Below are 23,180 nucleotides of genomic sequence, written 5' to 3'. Positions count from 1 at the left end.
TTTACATACATGAGTTTTTACACCTTAACTCTTACAGTACTTTTCGGGCACTTGTTTTGCTCCACCCTTTTTTATATCGCGCTCCCAGTTCGAGATTTTAGTTTAGTCCCCTCCGGCGGGTTAATGCCCTGTCTCAGGCCATAGATCCCCTCGCCGCCGTCCCTCGGCTTCGCGCGCATGCGCTGCGTCCCCGGCCAATACTCGGTTATACCTTCCATAGGTCTAGCGCAATCCCCTCGGGAAGGTGAGTCTCGTACCAGGGACCTTCCCTATGCTAGAAGCGGACCCGACAGGTCTCGTCTTTTGTGGCCCCCCTGTTTTCCACCTTATTCCCCAGGTCCAGACTGCCTTTTCTCCGGCAGTCTTCCGACCTCTCGGGTGATGGCCCAGGCTTTCCACCTCTGCTGGACTCCGAGCAGGACCTGGATGTTTTGGCGCATGACTAAAGGCCCCCTGGAATTGGTGAGTCAGGCCGTAAGGCTACGGACAGCCCTCTTATCTACATGCACGCAGGTCCCCCTTAACTCATTTGGAGCGGACCCTTGATGTGCTCAGACGACATCCAGAGCTCGCTGAGTTACCGCGTGCTCACAGTCAACTGCCAGACACGACGTTTGCCAGCGGTAAGTCTTGTCATCGTCTTTATTCCCTTCTCCAAAAAGGGGTCTCGGTGAGAATGGGCATGCCACACTGGAGTCGCTGAGTGATCACAGACAGCAACCAGACACGGCGTTTACCTGCGGTAAGTCGTGTTATTGTCATTATCATTCCCCCAGAGGGCTCTGGAGAGAGGGGGCATGGCACCTTGCAGACAGGAAGGTGGGGGCCCCTGCGGGGTTTTTCAGTGGACATCCAGTTCGCCGTGTGACGGCGTGATCACGGATATTCCCCAAACACAATTTTCACCAGTGGTAAGTCCTTTATATTGTCTTACCCCTCCTCGTAGAGGGCTCCGGGATGAAGGGGCACGCTATCCTGTACTTCACCCGCCTGGGTTCCTCCTGGCTTCTCGTCCCTATCGTGGCGCTCCGCAGGGACTCCACGGACACTCTACGCAGCGGTCCGCGCTCCACCTATGCCGACCCAGGACTGGTTATCAGCTTCAGTGAGTACCCTCTCTTCACAGAATCTGGTGTCTGCCCGCTACACGGCCTGAGCCTCTAACATCAGTGTACCTACCCGTCGAGAGCTCTGACTCGGGATCAGGAACGCAGATTCGACATCTAGGAAGTCGCTGACTTCCTTTCCGGCTCTCGGGATCGCCCTTTCGGAGATAGGCGAGTTCAGTTTATCCCCTAGGCTACGTCAGGGTAGACTGGCTACGTAAGGGAAGGGTACATCCCTTTCCCGGCATCGGCCCTGATGCACCAGGACTCGTTCCCTCACGCTAGGTTCGTCAGGGAGCTTTTATCCCTACAACAGCCGTCTCCGCCTTGCGTCGCTGCAGACCGTCCCAGCTTTCTAACAGTGCTTGCAGGGATCACGATCCCTACGCATCCTCAGGCTCTCTCTGCCCAGGAACGACCGGGAGACCCAGAGTCTCCCTTCAAGGATCCTCGCCTTGAGGTTTAGACCATCATCATCATCACTTTTTCGCTACTAGGGTAGCTGAGCTACAGGAAGGAGTCCTCCCAGACCCGGCCCGGTCCATCACTCCTCAGGCACGGTATTCGAGTCGTTCAAGGGTTGCTACTACTCACGCAGGAGCAGTTTCCCTCCTGGCACAGGGTCCCGCGGCTCTTTGCCTCCCGCTCCCGTTTTTTCCCTTCGGTTTTTTGCTTTGCGAGTCCTCGACAGTCTGTGGCGGTGTTAGCGATGGTGCACATACCAGATTTCATTCCGGACTCTCCAACGGAACACACTGAAGAACGGGGTCAGGAAGGTTCCGTCTTCGAGGGTGACCGGCCAATCTCCTCCTAGATGACCAATCTTCGCAACCATCCCTGGGAAGCTTCCCTTTCCTCCTCTGGAGCTTATTATCAACCGTCACCAGCCTCCCGTACTAGGGTAGGCTACCCCACCATTCCTCGGCACGGTCCCGAGGGACACCCCTAGAGTGTCGTCTCCCCTTCAACATTCCGGACTCAGAGCCATTCGGTTAGCCCGGTTACAATTTCTTCTCTGGGTCGTATTGTCCAGTCAGGTTCCAGTCGGACCATGCCACAGCAGTGATGTGCATCATCCACCAGGAAGACGCAGGGAGCGTCATGGCAAGGGAAGAGGCCAAGAGGTTCTTGCTCTGGGACGGGCTCTTTCATTCGCTAATCTCGGCAGCACCTCCCGAGCGTGGACGTTTGGACGGCCGATTTCCGTGGTAGGATAGGTCTCGCGTAGGTAAAGGGCTCCAACAGGGATATCAACAGCCAGATCTCTGGCGAAGGAAGACCTCCAGTCGTGACTTTTTGGCCTTCCGATCCAACTCTCAAGTCAATGGTGCGTCGAGTACGCTACCTGCTCTGGACTAGAGGGCGACGCCCTAGACCGGTCGTGTAGCCTGTTCAGGCTCTCGTGCATCTTCCCGCGGCTTTCCATGATCTCGAGGGTTCTCAAGAGGGACCTAGGCAGGCGATAGCTCGGGAGTGGCCCAGGCGAGCATAGTTCGCATAACTTACTCATCTCCTCGCAGATGCCCCGTGGCTCCTTCCAGACCGCCAGATTCTACCAGGACTCAGAAGTCCCAGGTTCCATGGCCTCACCAGTGGATCCCGGATGCTGGCTCGGTCAGGTCTGTGAACAAGATGGTGACAGACATTGAGGAGGGCCTGGAATCCAGTTCCCTCGAAGATTTATTTCCACTTGGAAAGAGCTCCCCCTGTGGTGTGAGGACCGCATCTTCAGAGACTTTTCACTTTCCATCAATCAGGGCCTTCGCGCAGAGAAACGTCCGTCTGGCTCGGCGTTTTTTCATCGTTCACTAGAAAGGTGGGACCATAATCCAGTGATGAGTTGCTCAAGGTACCCCTTTTTTCCCTGCTCCCACCTGTTTTGATAGGTGGGCTCCTCGTGGACATCTGGTTGTTACAGACGGCATCAGGGCGGACAGCCCTCTCGTAGTCTTTTCTCCCCCTTTTTCCGCTCCGCCAGCAGGATAAGGGGGGGGCTCCAGCCAGAACCCTTCGTTTCTGTCCGAGACACCTCGGCTTTCCTTCCAGAAGAGGACTTTAGGTTTCGTTTTTGTCGGTTCTAGGCTCCCCTCGCAGCCTGAAAGAGGCATAGTTCGTTCTAGGGCTGGTACGAGCCCTCAGTCTTTCGTGTCTGCAGGACACCATTTTTTTGTCGGTTACACCGACTGTCAGTCCATCCTTCCACCCTTTCCCAGGAAGCATAGGCCGGCGCCAAGGGCCTGAATATCACATGGATCCCGTCCTCCATATGTGAAGACTATCGCATGAAGGTCGGACTTCCGCCGCGGTCTACCGAGCAAGGGGCACCCTTGAACGATTGGGCTCCAGACGTCGGTCAACCAGGTCCTCTGGTCCGCCAACCGATCTAGTCGGCGTACCGTTACTAGTTTCTAACAGGTTCTCACTCAAGCTTCGGCAGAGGCCAGTCTTGGCGTAAGGTTTGCAGGTGGCAGTGCCACACCTGTAACAACGTAGGCGCTTGTAGGTCCGGGTCAGCCCGGCAAGGGGAAGCGACTTCCTTCCTATCTCCGGTGATGGTTTTTTCCCACCCAGGGACTGCTTTTGGACGTCCCATGGTCCTGTGTCCCCCAATGAAACGACAGAGAAAGTAGGATTTTTGTGTACTCACCGTAAAATCTCTTTCTCTTAGTCTTCATTGGGGGACACAGCACCCACCCTGCTTGTGCTTTTTGTTATTTATGATATGCCTGTTTCCCCAGTGCCCATATTCCCAGGTCACTGGTCACACGACTGTTCGTCATAGTTTTTTACCTTGTTCTATCCAGGATTGTTTGGTTCTCCTCCTACTGCTTGTGCACTAAACTGATTGAGCCCGCCTCCGGCTCAGGGGTTATACTGCTGGGGAGGAGCTAACTTTTTCTGTTTACTTAGTGTCAGCCTCCTAGTGACAGCAGCATAACCCATGGTCCTGTGTCCCCCAATGAAGACTAAGAGAAAGAGATTTTACGGTGAGTACACAAAAATCCTACTATATATACACATATATATATACATACATGCACATATAATATTATATATATATACAGTTAGGTCCAGAAATATTTGGACAGTGACACAATTTTCGCGAGTTGGGCTCTGCATGCCACCACATTGGATTTGAAATGAAATCGCTACAACAGAATTCAAGTGCAGATTGTAACGTTTAATTTGAAGGTTTGAACAAAAATATCTGATAGAAATTGTAGGAATTGTACACATTCCTTTACAAACACTCCACATTTTAGAAGGTCAAAAGTAATTGGACAAATAAACCAAACCCAAACAAAATATTTTTATTTTCAATATTTTGTTGCGAATCCTTTGGAGGCAATCACTGCCTTAATTCTGGAACCCATGGACATCACCAAACGCTGGGTTTCCTCCTTCTTAATGCTTTTCCAGGCCTTTACAGCCGCAGCCTTCAGGTCTTGCTTGTTTGTGGGTCTTTCCGTCTTAAGTCTGGATTTGAGCAAGTGAAATGCATGCTCAATTGGGTTAAGATCTGGTGATTGACTTGGCCATTGCAGAATGTTCCACTTTTTTGCATTCGTGAACTCCTGGGTAGCTTTGGCTGTATGCTTGGGGTCATTGTCCATCTGTACTATGAAGCGCCGTCTGATCAACTTTGCGGCATTTGACTGAATCTGGGCTGAAAGTATATCCTGGTACACTTCAGAATTCATCCGGCTACTCTTGTCTGCTGTTATGTCATCAATAAACACAAGTGACCCAGTGCCATTGAAAGCCATGCATGCCCATGCCATCACGTTGCCTCCACCATGTTTTACAGCGGATGTGGTGTGCCTTGGATCATGTGCCGTTCCCTTTCTTCTCCAAACTTTTTTCTTCCCATCATTCTGGTACAGGTTGATCTTTGTCTCATCTGTCCATAGAATACTTTTCCAGAACGGAGCTGGCTTCATGGTGTTTTTCAGCAAATTTAACTCTGGCCTGTCTATTTTTGGAATTGATGAATGGTTTGCATCTAGATGTGAACCCTTTGTATTTACTTTCATGGAGTCTTCTCTTTACTGTTGACTTAGAGACAGATACACCTACTTCACTGAGAGTGTTCTGGACTTCAGTTGATGTTGTGAACGGGTTCTTCTTCACCAAAGAAAGTATGCGGCGATCATCCACCACTGTTGTCATCCGTGGACGCCCAGGCCTTTTTGAGTTCCCAAGCTCACCAGTCAATTCCTTTTTTCTCAGAATGTACCAGACTGTTGATTTTGCTACTCCAAGCATGTCTGCTATCTCTCTGATGGATTTTTTCTTTTTTTTCAGCCTCAGGATGTTCTGCTTCACCTCAATTGAGAGTTCCTTAGACCGCATGTTGTCTGGTCACAGCAACAGCTTCCAAATGCAAAACCACACACCTGTAATCAACCCCAGACCTTTTAACTACTTCATTGATTACAGGGTAACGAGGGAGACGCCTTCAGAGTTAATTGCAGCCCTTAGAGTCCCTTGTCCAATTACTTTTGGTCCCTTGAAAAAGAGGAGGCTATGCATTACAGAGCTATGATTCCTAAACCCTTTCTCCGATTTGGATGTGAAAACTCTCATATTGCAGCTGGGAGTGTGCACTTTCAGCCCATATTATATATATATTTGTATCTCTGAACATGTTTTTGTAAACAGCTAAAATAACAAAACTTGTGTCACTGTCCAAATATTTCTGGACACATACATATACATATATACATATATATATATATACACATACACATATATACATATATACATATATATATATATACACATACACATATATACATATATATATATAAATATATATATACACATATATACATATATATATATATATATATAAATATATATATACACATATATACATATATATATACACATATATACACATATATACATATATATATATACACATATATACATACATATATACACATATACATATATATACATACATATATACACATATATACATATATATATATACACATATATACATATATATATATACACATATATACATACATATATACATATATATATATATATATATATATATACACATACATACATACATACATACATATATATATATATATATATATATTATATATATACACACACATATATATACACATACATATATATACACATATATATACACACACATATATACACATATATATACACACACATATATATACACATATATGTATACATATATATGTATACATACATACATATATACATACACATATACATACACATATATATACACACATATATATATACACATATATATACACACACATATACATATACACATATATATATATATATATACATATATATATATATATATATATATACATATACACACATTATATATATATATATATATATATATATATATATATATATATATATATATATATACATATATATACATATACATACATATACATATATATATACATATATATACATAATATTTTATATTATATTATACTATATATGCGGCTGGCACACACAGCCCCCTGCGGCTGGCACACACAGCCCCCTGTGGCTGCTTTTAGTAAAATAAAACTATTTCCTTACCTTCTCCAGCATGTTCCTGTCTCGTGTCTCCCTCGTCGGGGTTGAGCTCCTACTGTCTCCTGCACTTCCTACTTCCTGGTTCTAGTGCCGGTCATGTGATCGGGACAGCAGAGAGATATCTCTGCGTGCCTGATCACAGCGGCAGGAGGGAAACCGGGCAGACACGCAGGAGGAGGGGAGTAAAGAGTTTATTATTTTACTATGGGCAGCAGCATGGGGGCCATAGCTAACACAGGGGAAGGGGGCATGTGCGATCAAAAGGTAAGCACAGGCAAATAATATGCGCAGCTCCCCCAGCCCATCGCCGCAGTGCAGTTTCAGCACCATGGTGATGGACAGCGGCTGTGCATATTATATGAGCGGGTGCAGGAGATCAAACGCTGCCGCCCGCAGCCTCCAGCAGCCCCCCCAGCACCGCTCCAGAGCGGCCCCCACCTCCCCTGGACCCTGCAGTATATAATCCATATATTCGGTTTAAAAGACAAACCCCCTACTTTCCCCCAAAATTTGGGGGAACAAAAGTGCATCTTATAATGCGAAAAGAAGGGAATTTTGTTTACTTACCGTAAATTCCTTTTCTTCTAGCTCCAATTGGGAGACCCAGACAATTGGGGTGTATAGCTATGCCTCCGGAGGCCACACAAAGTATTACACTAAAAGTGTAAAGCCCCTCCCCTTCAGCCTATACACCCCCCGTACTGCTACGGGCTCATCAGTTTTGGTGCAAAAGCCAGAAGGAGGAAAAAATTATAAACTGGTTTAAAGTAAATTCAATCCGAAGGAATATCGGAGAACTGAAACCATTTAACATGAACAACATGTGTATACAAAAAACAGGGGCGGGTGCTGGGTCTCCCAATTGGAGCTAGAAGAAAAGGAATTTACGGTAAGTAAACAAAATTCCCTTCTTCTTTGTCGCTCCTAATTGGGAGACCCAGACAATTGGGACGTCCAAAAGCAGTCCCTGGGTGGGTAAATAATACCTCATAATAGAGCCGTAACGGCTCCGTCCTACAGGTGGGCAACTGCCGCCTGAAGGACTCACCTACCTAGGCTGGCATCTGCCGAAGCACAGGTATGCATCTGATAGTGTTTCGTGAAAGTGTGCAGGCTCGACCAGGTAGTTGCCTGACACATCTGCTGAGCCGTAGCCTGGTGTCGCAAGGCCCAGGACGCTCCCACGGCCCTGGTAGAATGGGCCTTCAGTCCTGAGGGAACCGGAAGCCCCGAGGAACGGTAAGCTTCGAGAATTGGTTCCTTGATCCACCGAGCCAGGGTTGATTTGGAAGCTTGTGTCCCTTTACGCTGGCCAGCGACAAGGACAAAGAGCATCGGAGCGGCGCAGGGGCGCCGTACGAGAAATGTAGAGTCTGAGTGCTCTCACCAGATCTAACAAGTGCAAATCCTTTTCACATTGGTGAACTGGATGAGGACAAAACGAGGGTAAGGAGATGTCCTGATTGAGATGAAAAGTGGGCAAGGCAAATGGCCAGGGAGAAAACGCCTGAGCAGAGCACCACGACAGGAATATTTTCCACGTCCTGTGGTAGATCTTGGCGGACGTTGGTTTCCTAGCCTGTCTCATAGTGGCAATGACCTCTTGAGATAATCCTGAAGACGCTAGGATCCAGGACTCAATGGCCACACAGTAAGGTTGAGGGCCGCAGAATTCAGATGGAAAAACGGCCCTTGAGACAGCAAATCTGGTCGGTCTGGCAGTGCCCACGGTTGGCCGACCGTGAGATGCCACAGATCCAGGTACCACGACCTCCTCGGCCAGTCTGGAGCGACGAGGATGGCGCGGCGGCAGTCGGCCCTTATCTTGCGTAACACTCTGGGCAACAGAGCCCGAGGAAGAAACACATAAGGAAGCTGAAACGACCAATCCTGAACTAAGGCGTCTGCCGCCAGAGCTCTGTGATCTTGAGATCGAGCCATGAATGTTGGGACCTTGTTGTTGTGCCGTGACGCCATTAGGTCGACGTCCGGCATCCCCCAGCGGCAACAGATCTCCTGAAACACGTCCGGGTGAAGGGACCATTCCCCTGCGTCCATGCCCTGGCGACTGAGAAAGTCTGCTTCCCAGTTTTCTACGCCCGGGATGTGAACTGCGGATATGGTGGATGCTGTGGCTTCCACCCACAGCAGAATCCTCCGGACTTCCTGGAAGGCTTGCCGACCGCGTGTCCCACCTTGGTGGTTGATGTAAGCCACCGCTGTGGAGTTGTCCGACTGAATTCGGATCTGCTTGCCTTCCAGCCACTGCTGGAACGCTTTTAGGGCAAGATACACTGCCCTGATCTCCAGAACATTGATCTGAAGTGAGGACTCTTGCTGAGTCCACGTACCCTGAGCCCTGTGGTGGAGAAAAACTGCTCCCCACCCTGACAGGCTCGCGTCCGTCGTGACCACCGCCCAGGATGGGGGTAGGAAGGATTTCCCTTTCGATAATGAGGTGGGAAGAAGCCACCACCGAAGGGAAGCTTTGGTTGCTTGAGAGAGGGAGACGTTCCTGTCTAGGGACGTCGGCCTCCTGTCCCACTTGCGTAGGATGTCCCATTGAAGAGGACGCAGGTGAAACTGCGCGAAAGGGACTGCTTCCATTGCTGCCACCATCTTCCCCAGGAAGTGCATGAGGTGCGTCAAGGGGTGTGACCGACCTTGAAGGAGAGATTGTACCCCTGTGTGTAGTGAACGCTGTTTGTCCAGCGGAAGCTTCACTATCGCTGGAAGAGTATGAAACTCCATGCCAAGATATGTTAGTGATTGGACCGGTGTCAGATTTGACTTTGGAAAATTGATGATCCACCCGAAACTCTGGAGAATCTCCAGAGTAACGTTGAGGCTGTGTTGGCATGCCTCTTGAGAGGGTGCCTTGACCAGCAGATCGTCTAAGTAAGGTATCACTGAGTGACCCTGAGAGTGGAGGACCGCAACTACTGTAGCCATGACCTTGGTGACAACCCTTGGGGCTGTCGCCAGGCCGAACGGCAGTGCCGCGAACTGAAGGTGTTCGTCTCCTATGGCGAAGCGCAAGAAGCGCTGATGCTCTGGAGCAATTGGTACGTGGAGATAAGCATCCTTGATATCGATCGATGCTAGGAAATCTCCTTGGGACATTGAGGCGATGACGGAGCGGAGGGATTCCATCCGGAACCGCCTGGTCCTTACGTGTTTGTTGAGCAGTTTTAGGTCCAAAACAGGACGGAAGGACCCGTCCTTCTTTGGAACCACAAACAGGTTGGAGTAGAAACCGTGACCCTGATGCTGAAGAGGAACCGGGACCACCACTCCTTCTGCCTTCAGAATGCCCACCGCCTGCAGAAGAGCCTCGGCTCGCTCGGGAGGCGGAGATGTTCTGAAGAATCGAGTCGGAGGACGAGAGCTGAACTCTATCCTGTAACCGTGAGACAAAATGGTCTCTCACCCAACGGTCTTTTACTTGTGGCAGCCAGGTGTCGCAAAAGCGGGAGAGCCTGCCACCGACCGAGGATGCGGTGTGAGGAGGCCGTAAGTCATGAGGAAGCCGCCTTGGTAGCGGCACCTCCGGCGGTCTTTTTAGGGCGTGATTTAGACCGCCATGCGTCGGCGTTCCTCTGATCCTTCTGAGGCCTTTTGGACGAGGAGAATTGTGACCTGCCCGCACCCCGAAAGGACCGAAACCTCGACTGTCCCCTCCTCTGTTGGGGTGTTTTTGGTTTGGCTTGGGGTAAGGATGTTTCCTTTCCCTTGGATTGTTTGATGATTTCATCCAATCTCTCACCAAACAAACGGTCGCCAGAAAATGGCAATCCAGTTAAGCACTTTTTGGAAGCCGAATCTGCCTTCCATTCCCGCAGCCACAAGGCCCTGCATATTACCACCGAATTGGCGGCTGCAACCGCCGTACGGGTCGCAGAGTCCAGGACAGCATTAATAGCGTAGGACGCAAATGCCGACGTTTGAGAGGTTATGGACGCCACCTGCGGCGCAGACGTACGTGAGTGCGTCAATTTGCGCCTGACTAGCTGAGATAGCTTGGAGTGCCCATACGGCTGCGAATGCTGGAGCAAAAGACGCGCCGATAGCTTCATAGATGGATTTCAACCAGAGCTCCATCTGTCTGTCAGTGGCATCCTTGAGTGAAGCTCCATCTTCCACTGCAACTATGGATCTAGCCGCCAGTCTGGAGATTGGAGGATCCACCTTGGGACACTGAGTCCAGCCCTTGACCACGTCAGGGGGGAAAGGGTAACGTGTATCCTTAAGGCGCTTGGAAAAACGCTTATCTGGATAAGCTCGGTGTTTCTGGACTGCCTCTCTGAAGTCAGAGTGGTCCAGAAACATACTCTTTGTACGCTTGGGAAACCTGAAACGGAATTTCTCCTGCTGAGAAGCTGACTCCTCCACTGGAGGAGCTGAGGGAGAAATATTCAACATTTCATTGATGGACGCAATAAGATCATTCACTATGGCGTCCCCATCAGGAGTATCAAGGTTGAGAGCGGCTTCAGGATCAGAATCCTGATCAGCTAGCTCCGCTTCATCATACAGAGAGTCCTCTCGCTGAGACCCTGAACAATGTGATGATGTCGAGGGAATTTCATAGCGAGCTCGCTTAGTCGGTCTGGGGCTGCGGTCCGTGTCAGAGACCTCACCCTGGGATCCATGAGACACCCCGGGAAGACATTGCTGTTCCAACTGAGGGGAACCAGGGGACAATGATAACACAGTGCCCCTGGCTTGAGATGCCGGCCGGGACTGCAAGGCTTCTAATATCTTAGCCATAGTCCCAGAAAGTCTTTCAGTAAAAACTGCACACTCCGTCCCTGTCACCTGGACAGTGTTAACAGTTGGTTCTCCCTGGGCCACCCCTAGCAGAGGCTCCGGCTGAGAAAGTGCCACAGGGGCCGAGCATTGCACACAATGAGGGTCAGTGGAACCTGCCGGCAGTATAGCCGTACATGCTGCACAGGCAGCATAGTAAGTCTGTGCCATGGCACCCTTGCTATTTGTGGACGACATGCTGTTGTCTCCTCTGAGCAATACAGGAGGGTAAATAGCCACAAATCAACAGTGCACCCTACAGTGTAAAGTATAGACTATAATCATATAAACTATAAATACACTTCTGCACTAGTGGGGCCAGCACCACAGGTGCTGCTTACCGCCTGCGCAAAGCGTTTGTGTGGGCACCAGAATTCCTGCCTGGGTCTCTTTGAGCTTGTCTCTCCTCTCCAGCGTTAGCAGAGCTGTAGAGGAATGGCTGCCAGCGTCCTGGGGAGAGGAGGGAGCCGTGGGCGTGACCCAGAAAAGTGCGGGAACTGGTGCCCCACTGTGCAGAGTGAGGGGGGTGGAGTCTGCAAAGCATGCTCCAGCCCTCAGTGCTGCCGTCCTGTACAGAGTCCCGCCCTTCCCCTGACTGGCAGGGCTGGGGGCGGGAAAAGAATGAGACTAGGCCGCAGAAGCCGGGGACTATAGTTATAAGCGCGGCCGCCGTATAAGCGCGGTCGGCGCGGAAGTCCCCGGCGCACTAACAGTCCCAGCCACGCCGCAGGCATAACCATGGCAGCGGCGGTCAGCGCGGCAGTCACCCTACACAAATACACTCAGCGACGCTGAGTGTATAGTGGCACACATGCAGCCAGCGCTGCTGTCCCCGGTGCACTAGCACACCCAGCAATGCTGGAGTGTTGCTGTGCGCAGTCCCCACGGGGACACAGAGTACCTCCAAGTAGCAGGGCCATGTCCCTGAACGATACTCGGCTCCTATCCAGCAGGGTCCTCAGGAGCTGTGGATGGAGCACGGTCTCCTGTGCCTGGAGACCGATGGGATCCCACTTCACCCAGAGCCCTAATTGAGGGATGGGGAAGGAAAGCAGCATGTGGGCTCCAGCCTCCGTACCCGCAATGGATACCTCAACCTTAACAACACCGCCGACAAAAGTGGGGTGAGAAGGGAGCATGCTGGGGGCCCTGTTATGGGCCCTCTTTTCTTCCATCCGACATAGTCAGCAGCTGCTGCTGACTAAGCTGTGGAGCTATGCGTGGATGTCTGACCTCCTTCGCACAAAGCATAAAAACTGATGAGCCCGTAGCAGTACGGGGGGTGTATAGGCTGAAGGGGAGGGGCTTTACACTTTTAGTGTAATACTTTGTGTGGCCTCCGGAGGCATAGCTATACACCCCAATTGTCTGGGTCTCCCAATTAGGAGCGACAAAGAAATACGGTATATATATTATATAGGTGTGTGTGTGTTTTTTGCACATTGCCAGCAAGTGGGTGCTAACGCCTGCATTTTGTATCCTTACCAGCACCTTCTGTTCTGTTTGGTTCATTTAAATATTTTTGTCCGTTTACTGCTGATTAATAAAAGAAAAATAATTTTTTTATTAAGGTAGTTTTGTGACTCATTTCTATGGTTTTTTTTCAGGAGAATATACACTAGCTGTAACTCCAGTCACCTGCCATACTGGATTTAAATGTCATTACCTTACAGATTACCCCTATATCTACAGGAATATTTGAGATGGGGGTGGGGGGTGGGAGGAGAGTCGTTTCTTTTCATCTTTAACTTACCTGAGTATCTGAGAGATCAGCCTGTAGTTTCTTATTTGCCCTCTCTAGTGCCAAAGCACGGGGTGTTTTTGGAAAGAATGGCGGCTTTAAAGAGTATTGTTGAGAAAACTTCTAGAAGCAAATAACAAATACGACCAATTAACACCAGTCAGAAGATACAGGTAAAGTAATGCAAACATTATAGATAACTGCATATATGAATAATACAACAAAATATTTTATAATTAGGGCTGGATTGACCCCACTTGTCACCTCCTTTGATAGGCCAAGTGCCTCCATCAGGATTATAAAAAAAAAAAAAAAAAGGCTGCATTCAATAAACTTCAGAACCAGTATTAAAAAGGTGTCCAGTGTCCTACTGAATTACCTCTTAAAGGGAATCTGTCACCAGGTTTCTTCCACCTAATCTGAGAGCAGCATAATGTAGGAGAAGAGATCCCGATTCCAGCAATGTATCACTTGCTGGGCTGCTTAGTGTAGTTTTGCAAACAAAAAAATCACTGTTTAATCAGCAGTAGATTATCAATAGAGGACTACTTGGCCTGCTATTAAGTAGTCCAGGATATTCATGAGTTCTGAATAACTGCTAGATCTGCAGCAGAGAAAACAGTGATTTTATCAAAATGACAGGAAACAGCCCAGTAAGTGACATCGCTGGAATCCGGGTCTCTGCCCCATACGTTATGCTGCTCTCAGGTGTGGGGGGAGGGGGGGGGGCAAAAACCTGGTGACAGATTCCCTTTAAAGAGGCTCTGTCACCAGGTCAAAAGTGGCATATTCTGGCTCTTATTTTATTTCCGCTGCACCAGAGTAAAGAGTTTATTTTTTTTTTTACTTCTAAATCAGCCAGTCTTATGATCAAAAATGTGTGTGTGTGTGTGTGTGTGTGTGTGTGTGTGTGTGTGTGTGTGTGTGTGTGTGTGTGTGTGTGTGTGTGTGTGTGTGTGTGTTTTTCTTTTAAGTATATGCTGCGTAAATTGACCTGCAAGACATTTATGAAATCCGCAAATCCACGTTCTCTTGCAATAAAGATGCATTTTAGTCTGTGGATTTTCCCCACAGACGAACAAGATCAGGTAAAACCCACAGATTAACCCTTTCACAACCCATTGGGTACCCATACATGATCATTACGAAGAGGTTCCCAACCTATGATGTAGCGATATTGTAGCACCCCACGGGGCCTTACGGGTTACTCGTCACAGGGCCAGTGGTTTTTTTTGGAGTTGCTGTGACTGGCCCGACCAAGCTCCATGGCTACATGAAAAGAGAAACAAACAGGTGTCCAGTGTAAATGGGGATGGAAGGAGGGCGACGGGTCCCAGGGAAGCATGTTGCCAGTTGCAATGACGACTGGGTCTCAGCCTCCTCTGCCGCAGACTCTTCCTGCAACTTTTCCTCTACCAGGGCGGCGTTGGATGGGAATGGGGGATGCTTTGCAGCACCACCCGTGGTGTGCGGCCAGGAATTAGCTGCCGCTGTAGAGTCTCTCTTCGGGGCAGGTGTTGGGTGCAGCCAGGATGGTATCACTCCCCACAGGCAGAGCAGGATTTCCCCAGGAGGTTGGTGAGAACGGGGCGGCAGTCCACGGGAGCGCAAGGCGACGGCATTTACTCAGTCACCGAGTGCGGGTTGCAGATGCTTTTATTCTCTGGTTAAAATGGTATCGTGCCCCAGGTGCTGGTCCTCGCCGTAAACTACTCCGGTCGATTGCGCACAGGTCAAAGGTCCGGTCTGGTAATCGGTGGGTTCTCTCCTCCGTGCACAAGTCTGTACTTTGTGGGTCTCCGTGGCCTGAAGCGTCTTGGGATCCCCTCCTGCTCTCTCGCACTCTGTCTTGGCCCGTATGGCAGGCAGCTTGAACCTCTCTTGGGTCGGACCTCTGTTCCAGTTCTCTGCTGCTGTGCCCTGGACACTAACGTCCGTGAGGTCCTGGATGGTCCCCTCACCAGGCAGATTGTTATCATCTGAGCTTGAAGCGTCTTCCTGAACTAGGGCTCTGTACCCCGCCTGTGCTCAGTCCCGTGAGTACTCACACCGTACTCTCCCTGGCGACTGTACTCCTTTAGCCCATGATTACTGGTACCAGATCCCGTCCCTCCAGGTGTTACTAGCCCCGGTCTGGCTGGCTCCCATCTGCAGGAGACTCCTGCAGAGGTCGGTATGGTGTTACACCCCAGACTGTTCTGTTCTGCCTCCCTGAGGGGTGCCAGGCAGCAACCCCTCAGGGAGCTGCTCCACAGCGTATCTGCTTTGTCTGACTGGAACAGACCACTTCCTGCCTGCTCTGTAACTTACTCCTACTCCTGCCTCCCACCTTTGCAAGGATTCAGATCGTGGTTATGGCGACCTGGAGTTCCTCTAGTGCCTGTGTCTGCTAAAAACTGGCAGAATCACTTCCTGACTGTGTTTAAATTAGCTATGTGAGGTGTGTGTAAACTTACCGGGTTAACCTTTCCCTGCCCAGGAAGGATATAATGGTATACCTGTAGCGACCAGTCTCAGGGGCACTACAGTACGTCTTGGCAACCATGCGGGAACTGTGACTGAAGCCACAGTGATCAGAGAAAGGTGCCAGTTTCGGAAAGCACAGCAACGGGACTTGTTGCCACTGGGGATTTTGCCACCCCCTACAACTACGATCGCTGTGATAGGCAGTTCAATTCTGAACAGCCAATCACAGCGATTCCAATGTTTCAGGCAAAATGAAAATTACATGAAACATTGAAGAAGTCGAGCTATGATCGGTGCAATTACAGCATCGGCCAAAGGCTGGCGCCTGTCAACAGCAGCATCACCAACCTCAGCTCTGATTCGTGCGATCGCACATCATCGTCCACTGAGCGGAGACGTCACCTGATCTCACAGTGACTGCTGTGCTCAGTTTTATTCCTGCTTTGAGACATCAGGAGAGTGATCACTGTGCGGTTCTGCTGGAACATATGGTGCCACAAGGTTTTTTTTTTTAGGCTGTACAGCCACATCTTGTGCTACTGCTGTCTGAAGATATTTCTCCCCCCTCTCCTTTTCCTGACCCCGTTAATTTCTCTTTTCCAGTCCACCCAAATCCCTCTATTCCCCCCCTCTCTCCCTTCTACCGTCAAGAACTAATCACTACTTGATTGCTTGACTAAAGCTGCTTTCACACTACGTCTTTTTAACATGTGTCCTGAACGTTTTTTTGAACGCAGAAACTGATCCAGTGCAAATGCGTTTTCATTTCAATGCATTTGCAATGGACTCGCGTTAATATGCGTTCACCTGCGTTTGCGTGCGTTATAGTGAGGATCTAGCGACTTGCAGTTTTTTAACATCTTTCAAAAACGCTACTTGTAGCGTTTTTGAGCTGCGTCCAACTTCTGCAAATTGCTGGATCCTGACTAAACGGCACGCAAAACGCATGTGAACGCTGGCGTGCTGATAGGCAGGATCCTGCTTGCTCTACTGAGCATGCCCAGAAGCCAGCCTCCGTGATCAGTCTCTCTCTCTCCTACCTCTCTGTCTCTCTCCCCCCCTCCCTCTCCCCCACCTGAGAGCTGCGGACACTCGTAACCAAGGTAAATATCGGGTAACCACTTATCTTAGTTACCCGATGTTTACGTTGGTAACGTGTGCAGGGAGCCCGGCTCCTAGCAGCTGCAGACACTTGTAACCAAAGTAAATATCGGGTATCCAAGCAAGTATACCCGATGTTTACCTTGGTTACGAGACTCGCAGCTGTCAGATGCCGGCTCCCAGTCTGGCACGTTTAGTTCCCCTCACTCCCGATCACATGACTCCAATGCCCGCCCCTAAACATCCAGTGACAGGATCCTGCAAAATAAGACATGCGTTTGCATGCATTTTTTGCTGTAAAAGCAGGATCCGCTTTTGCAGCAAAAAACCGTTCAGGACGCATGTTAAAAAGACGTAGTGTGAAAGCAGCCTAACAGGTTGTTTTTTTTTGTACCACATCCATGCGTGCATCCTGCATTCAGTGAGACACTGATCAGCATCCAGCATGTGGTTCTTTGTGTGTAAAAAAAAATAAGGATCAACATCATCTAGGTCCGTTGATAGGGCTAGATTAGGGAGAGTAAAATTATACTATAGTAGTCCACTACAGTATTTTATTAGGCTATGTGCGCACTAGGACGTTTTTGCACTTCTTAAAAACGCTGCGTTTTTTGCTGCAAAAACGCACCCACGGGAAAAACGCAGCAGTAAAACGCATGCGTTTTTACCGCGTTTCGGTGCGTTTTTGATCACTGCGTTTTTCCAATACATTCCATGGGTGTAAAACGCAGGAAAGAATTGACATTTCTTTTTCTTTAGCTCAAAAACGCAGCTAAAAAAAATAAAAAAAAAAATATATATAATAAAAAGTTGTGTGCAGACAGCAAAAGTGAAAAGTCAGACTTTGCTGGGGAAGCAAATCATGCAGTTTGGAGCCCAAAAAAACGCACAGTACGCACATAGCCTTAAAAGGGAACCCGTCAGATGCAATACAGCCAGAACCATGGGCAGTTCTGGGTATATATTCCTAATTCCTGCCTAACCGTCCCTGTATACACTAGCATAGATAAAGGGATCTTTAGAAAAAAAAGTATTTCTAAAGATAGTTTCTTAGATTCTTATGAGGGCCATGACTAGTCGCAAGGGCATGAGTTCCCTTGGCTAATTAAGGGTACTTTCACACTTGCGTTATTTTCCTTCCGTTACAATCCGCCCTTTTGGGAAACAGCGGAATCCGTTAACGGATTCCGCTGTTTCCCATAGACTTGTATGGTTGACGGATTGTACCAAAAGGAGCTGCGTTGCTTCCGCTGGGCGACGCTCCGTTGCTTCCGCCCAGCGGGAGGAACGCAGCATGTAACGTTATTTTGAGCAGCGGAATCCTCTGGATTTCACTGCGCATGCTCTTTTTTTTTTTTTTTTTTTTTTTTTTTTTTAAATCAAACTTTATTTTGGCTCGCGGTGGCCGAACGTTCAGCTGAGCGCCCGGCCGTCGGCAAGCGACAGCGCTCAGCTGAATGACCGGCCACCAGCATGCCCGGCCGCCGGCAAGTCACAGCGCTCAGCTGAGCGCCCGCCCGCCGGCATGCCCGGGCGCCGGCAAGTGACAGCGATCAGCTGATCACCCGGCGGCCGGCTGCAGGGAGCGATCAGCTGATCACCCGGCGGCCGGGAGCGATCAGCTGATCACCCGGCAGCCGGCTGCAGGGAGCGATCAGCTGATCACCCGGCAGCCGGGAGCGATCAGCTGATCACCCGGCGGGCGGGAGCGATCAGCTGATCACCCGGCGGCCGGCTACTGGGAGCAATCAGCTGATCACCCAGCGGCCGGCTGCAGGGAACGATCAGCTGATCGTTCACTATAGTCTGCCGCTGGTAAAACCGGGAAAAAAAAAAAAAAAAATCAAAACGAATTGCGTTGTTTTGCAGCATCCGTTGCATCCGTTGTGTCACTATATGCAACACATCCGTTGCATCCGTTACACAACGCAATGCAACGGATACCGTTCAACGCAAGTGTGAAAGTAGCCTAACGCGCAGCAATGCACATACCTCAGTCATTATTGCAGCTGGTGGAGTATGGATGCGCACTGCACGTGATTCTGAGTCCCCTGGACTTCTGATCATGCGCACTAAATAGAAGCCAGGTGTAAACTTCCCAGCTTCAGTGAGGTACAGTGCGCATGACCAAAAGTCCCGGGGACTCTGGATCATTCCACTACGCATCCATCCTCCGCTGGCTGCCATCAAGACTGAGGTATGTGCGGCGTCACTGCGCATTAATTAGCATGTTAGTAAACCCCTGTGGGCGTACTAACATGCTATGTGGGCCGACTAGCCAAGGGAACTCATGCCCTTGCTTTTAGTCCCAGGCCTCTTTAGCATATCAAACGATTTTTAAATACCTTTTCTAAAGATCTATTTTTGCTAGTGTACACAGGGACGGTTAGGCAGGGATTAGCAATATGCACCCAGAACTGCTCGTGGTTCTGGGTGCATATTGCACCTGACAGGTTCCCTTTAAATAGTCAGATTTAGGGCAGCACAGTGGCTCAGTGGTTAGCACTGCAGTTATGAAGGTATCCCAAGCTATAAATTGTTTGTTCAAACGTAATAAGAATATCTGTGTATGTAAATAATCAAAATGTAGATGTAGTTGCATAATTATCTGCGTGTCTATATAGCAATCGCGCAGACCCATAATAGGATTCTAAGCTGTATAGTCAAGAAGGGGTTACCAAGGATGAGTGAACAGATATCATTATGAAGACTTTCATTGTTTGTACGAGCAAAAGTCTTATCAGTAGTTTCACACAGAAAGAATGTATAAAGAACAGAGGTATTTTATAGTATACTGGGAAAAGAAGGGAATTTTGTTTACTTACCGTAAATTCCTTTTCTTCTAGCTCTAATTGGGAGACCCAGACAATTGTATTGGTGTATAAGCTATGCCTCCGGAGGCCGCACAAAGTATTACACTCAAAAGTGTTAAGCCCCTCCCCTTCTGCCTATACACTCCGCGTGCTCCCACGGGCTCCTCAGTTTTGGTGCAAAAGCAAGAAGGAGGAAAAAGAATTATAAACTGGTTTAAAGTAACTTCAATCCGAAGGAATATCGGAGAACTGAAACCATTCAACATGAACAACATGTGTACACAAAAAAACAGGGGCGGGTGCTGGGTCTCCCAATTAGAGCTAGAAGAAAAGGAATTTACGGTAAGTAAACAAAATTCCCTTCTTCTTTGTCGCTCTATTGGGAGACCCAGACAATTGGGACGTCCAAAAGCAGTCCCTGGGTGGGTAAAATAATACCTCGTAAGAGAGCCGTAAAACGGCCTCTTCCTGCAGGTGGGCAACCGCCGCCTGAAGGACTCGTCTACCTAGGCTGGCATCCGCCGAAGCATAGGTATGCACCTGATAGTGCTTCGTGAAAGTGTGCAGGCTCGACCAGGTAGCCGCCTGACACACCTGCTGAGCCGTAGCCTGGTGCCTCAAAGCCCAGGACGCGCCCACGGCTCTGGTAGAATGGGCCTTCAGCCCTGAGGGAACCGGAAGCCCAGCCGAACGGTAAGCTACGATAATTGGCTCCTTGATCCACAGAGCCAGGGTTGATTTGGAAGCCTGTGACCCTTTACGCTGGCCAGCGACAAGGACAAAGAGTGCATCCGAGCGGCGCAGGGGCGCCGTACGAGATATGTAGAGTCTGAGTGCTCTCACCAGATCTAACAAGTGCAAATCCTTTTCACATTGGTGAACTGGATGAGGACAAAAAGAAGGTAAGGAGATATCCTGATTGAGATGAAAGGGGGATACCACCTTAGGGAGAAATTCCGGAACCAGACGCAGAACCACCTTGTCCTGGTGAAACACCAGGAAAGGGGCTTTGCATGCCAGTGCTGCTAGCTCAGACACTCTCCTAAGTGAAGTGACTGCAACTAGGAAAAACACTTTCTGCGAAAGGCGTGAGAGAGAAATATCCCTCATTGGCTCGAATGGTGGTTTCTGAAGAACCGTCAGCACCCTGTTCAGATCCCAGGGTTCTAACGGCCGCTTGTATGGAGGGACGATGTGACAAACCCCCTGCAGGAACGTGCGTACCTGTGGAAGTCTGGCTAGGCGCTTCTGGAAAAACACAGAGAGCGCAGAGACTTGTCCCTTAAGGGAGCCGAGCGACAAACCCTTTTCCAGTCCAGATTGAAGGAAGGACAGAAAAGTGGGCAAGGCAAAAGGCCAGGGAGAAATACCCTGAGCAGAGCACCACGACAGGAAAATTTTCCACGTCCTGTGGTAGATCTTGGCGGACGTTGGTTTCCTAGCTTGTCTCATAGTGGCAATGACGTCTTGAGATAACCCTGAAGACGCTAGGATCCAGGACTCAATGGCCACACAGTCAGGTTGAGGGCCGCAGAATTCAGATGGAAAAACGGCCCTTGAGATAGCAAGTCTGGTCGGTCTGGTAGTGCCCACGGTTGGCCGACCGTGAGATGCCACAGATCCGGGTACCACGACCGCCTCGGCCAGTCTGGAGCGACGAGGATGACGCGGCGGCAGTCGGCCCTGATCTTGCGTAACACTCTGGGCAACAGTGCCAGCGGAGGAAACACATAAGGGAGCTGAAACTACGACCAATCCTGAACTAAGGCGTCTGCCGCCAGAGCTCTGGGATCTTGAGACCGTGCCATGAACGCTGGTACCTTGTTGTTGTGCCGGGACGCCATAAGATCGACGTCCGGCACCCTCCAGCGGCAACAGATCTCCTGAAACACGTCCGGGTGAAGGGACCATTCCCCTGCGTCCATGCCCTGGCGACTGAGATAATCTGCTTCCCAGTTTTCCACGCCTGGAATGTGAACTGCGGAGATGGTGGAGGCAGTGGCTTCCACCCACAGTAGAATCCGCCGGACTTCCTGGAAGGCTTGCCGACTGCGTGTGCCGCCTTGGTGGTTGATGTATGCCACCGCTGTGGAATTGTCCGACTGAATTCGGATCTGCTTGCCTTCCAGCCACTGCTGGAACGCTTTCAGGGCAAGATACACTGCCCGTATTTCCAGAACATTGATCTGAAGCGAGGACTCTTGCTGGGTCCACGTACCCTGAGCCCTGTGGTGGAGAAAAACCGCTCCCCACCCTGACAGACTCGCGTCCGTCGTGACCACCTCCCAGGATGGGGGTAGGAAGGATTTCCCTTTCGATAATGAAGTGGGAAGAAGCCACCACCGAAGGGAAGCTTTGGTCGCCTGCGAGAGGGAGACGTTCCTGTCGAGGGACGTCGGCTTCCTGTCCCATTTGCGAAGGATGTCCCATTGAAGAGGACGCAGGTGAAACTGCGCGAAAGGAACTGCCTCCATTGCTGCCACCATCTTCAACAGGAAGTGCATGAGGCGTCTCAAGGTGTGTGACCGACCTTGAAGAAGAGATTGTACCCCTGTCTGTAGTGACCGATGCTTGATCAGCGGAAGCTTCACTATCGCTGAGAGGGTATGAAACTCCATGCCAAGGTATGTCAGCGATTGGGCCGGTGTCAGATTTGACTTTGGAAAATTGATGATCCACCCGAAACTCTGGAGAGTCTCCAGGGTAGCGTCGAGGCTGTGTTGGCATGCCTCTAGAGAGGGTGCCTTGATCAACAGATCGTCCAAGTACGGGATCACCGAGTGACCCTGAGAGTGGAGGACCGCTACTACAGTAGCCATAACCTTGGTGAAAACCCGTGGGGCTGTTGCCAGGCCGAACGGCAGTGCCACGAACTGCAGGTGTTCGTTCCCTATGGCGAAGCGCAAGAAGCGCTGGTGCTCTGGAGCAATCGGTACGTGGAGATAAGCATCCTTGATATCGATCGATGCAAGGAAATCTCCCTGGGACATTGAGGCGATGACGGAGCGGAGGGATTCCATCCGGAACCGCCTGGTCTTTACGGGTTTGTTGAGAAGTTTCAGGTCCAGGACAGGTCGAAAAGACCCGTCCTTCTTTGGGACCACAAACAAGTTGGAGTAAAAACCGTGGCCCTGTTGCTGAAGAGGAACAGGGACCACCACTCCTTCTGCCTTCAGAATGCCCAGCGCCTGCAGAAGAGCCTCGGCTCGCTCGGGAGGCGGGGATGACCTGAAGAATCGAGTCGGGGGACGAGAGGTGAACTCTATCTTGTAACCGTGAGACAGAATGTCTCTCACCCAGCGGTCTTTTATTCGTGGCAGCCAGGTGTCGCAAAAGCGGGAGAGCCTGCCACCGACCGAGGATGCGGAATGAGGAGGTCGAAAGTCATGAGGAAGCCGCTTTGTTAGCTGCCCCTCCGGTGGTCTTTTTAGGACGTGACTTAGACCGCCGTGTATCAGAGTTCCTTTGCTCTTTCTGAGACCTTTTGGAGGAGGAGAATTGGGACCTGCCCGCGCCCCGAAAGGACCGAAACCTCGA

At 49.9% G+C, this 23,180-nt stretch overlaps 1 protein-coding gene across 2 annotated transcripts in view; it reads right to left on the bottom strand.

The window, feature by feature from the left end:
* Nucleotides 1-23,180, bottom strand: part of TROAP (trophinin associated protein) — a 225,436-nt gene that overhangs the window by 71,274 nt on the left and 130,982 nt on the right. Inside the window, exon 12 of one of the 2 annotated variants that reach the window (XM_075334410.1) lies at nucleotides 13,276-13,386. In XM_075334410.1, coding sequence (XP_075190525.1) covers nucleotides 13,276-13,386 — 111 coding nt within the window. The remainder of the gene's footprint in view (nucleotides 1-13,275; nucleotides 13,387-23,180) is intronic. The other variant, XM_075334411.1, reaches the window with a different exon arrangement.

Source organism: Anomaloglossus baeobatrachus, chromosome 2, assembly GCF_048569485.1.
Source record: "Anomaloglossus baeobatrachus isolate aAnoBae1 chromosome 2, aAnoBae1.hap1, whole genome shotgun sequence".
In the NCBI taxonomy this organism is placed as follows: domain Eukaryota; kingdom Metazoa; phylum Chordata; class Amphibia; order Anura; family Aromobatidae; genus Anomaloglossus; species Anomaloglossus baeobatrachus.
The sequence above is the reverse complement of the archived record's forward strand: the minus strand, read 5'-3'. Positions and strand labels throughout refer to the sequence as shown.